Below are 1284 nucleotides of genomic sequence, written 5' to 3'. Positions count from 1 at the left end.
CACACTGCTGCTGCTAGCAGACCATTGGTCCGCTGCTGGTGGTTGATGGAAACGAGCTGTAGAAATATTATTTTTTTGATATTATATTTAAAAATAAAATTAAATATAATATTTAAACATTGTATAATATTTTATTTTCTCATTTTATCTTCATTAGAAGCAAAATATCTACCATGCTGCTGTGTCTAAGACGCTGCTGCGATCTACAGGAGCTGCACATACACCCCAAACGCAAATGTATGTATTCAGAACTATATACCTAGCTACCCAGCTAGATAGCTAGCTAGCTAAATAGATAGATAGTTAGCTAGCTAGCTAGCTAGCTTGCTTGCTAAATAGATAGATGACGGCTAGACGAGAAGATAGAAGAGGACTCCACCGCAAACTGCAAAGAAAGTAATTAATTAAGTAATTAATTAATTAATTAATTAATTAAATTAATCAAACGCTCTCTCTAATATATGTTTATCTAGGACAGCGCCTGGCATGCAGCAGCAGCCCGGCTGTCTGCATATGCGGTGTCTACTGCTGCTGCTTGTGCTGCCAAAGCCGCTGCTGCTGCTGTTGCTGTTGTTGCTGCTGTAGCTGCTGCTGCTGAATCTGACAGTTCTATTAGTTCTGCTCCTGCTGTTGCTGCTGTTGCTGAGAGCCTCTCCAAATGCTGCTGCTGCTGAGCGTCTCTTTGCTTGCATATCTACCTGGTCTACGAGCGCATCAAAGCTATCGATTTCACTACCTAAAGAGAATACACATGCATTAGTTTCTCTGTTACTAAGTGCTGCTGTTGCTGCTGCTGCTGTTGCTGCTGCTGCTGTTGCTGCTGCTTCTCCTACTCCTCCGACTGCTGCAGCACCCAGATAATAATCAGCAGCAAAAGGATCAGCACGCACTTGCATTGAAGGACCCACTTCTGCTGCTGGTGCTGCTACGGCTGTTGCTGCTGCTGCATCTGCTGCTGCTGCTGCTGCACCTGCTGCTGCTGCACGTGGGTGAATCATCTTGCTGGCTGTTTCTGTCTCCTTCCTCGACTTGGGTTTGTTTATTTGAGGGTTGCTGCAGCTTCTCTTTCCAGCAGCAATTAGCTTGCTGCTGCTGCTGCTGCTGCTGCTGCTGCTGCTGCTGCTGCTGCTGCTGCTTCAAATGAATACTTTTTTTTGTGCAGACCCCCAGGGCCTCGTCTCTCTTTCTTCTCGAAGAGAGGCTAAGGGAGAGACAAATGCAGAGACAGAAGAGAAGAAAAGAACAAATCTCAGATAAAAAGATAAAAAAGAATAAATATTAAAA

At 44.2% G+C, this 1284-nt stretch overlaps 1 protein-coding gene across 1 annotated transcript; it reads right to left on the bottom strand.

Annotated features, from left to right (window-relative positions):
- Positions 1 to 437: 437 nt before the first annotated feature.
- EAH_00028870 (hypothetical protein) lies at positions 438 to 998 on the bottom strand (the record flags this gene model as incomplete). The annotated part of the gene is made up of 1 exon (XM_013396262.1): positions 438 to 998. One exon carries the CDS (start codon positions 996 to 998, stop codon positions 438 to 440), a length of 561 nt encoding a protein of 186 aa, XP_013251716.1.
- Between the last annotated feature and the right edge of the window lie 286 nt (positions 999 to 1284).

Source organism: Eimeria acervulina, genomic scaffold (assembly GCF_000499425.1).
Source record: "Eimeria acervulina Houghton genomic scaffold, Eah_scaff257, whole genome shotgun sequence".
Lineage (NCBI taxonomy): Eukaryota > Apicomplexa > Conoidasida > Eucoccidiorida > Eimeriidae > Eimeria > Eimeria acervulina.
This window is presented reverse-complemented; position numbering and strand designations above follow the sequence as displayed.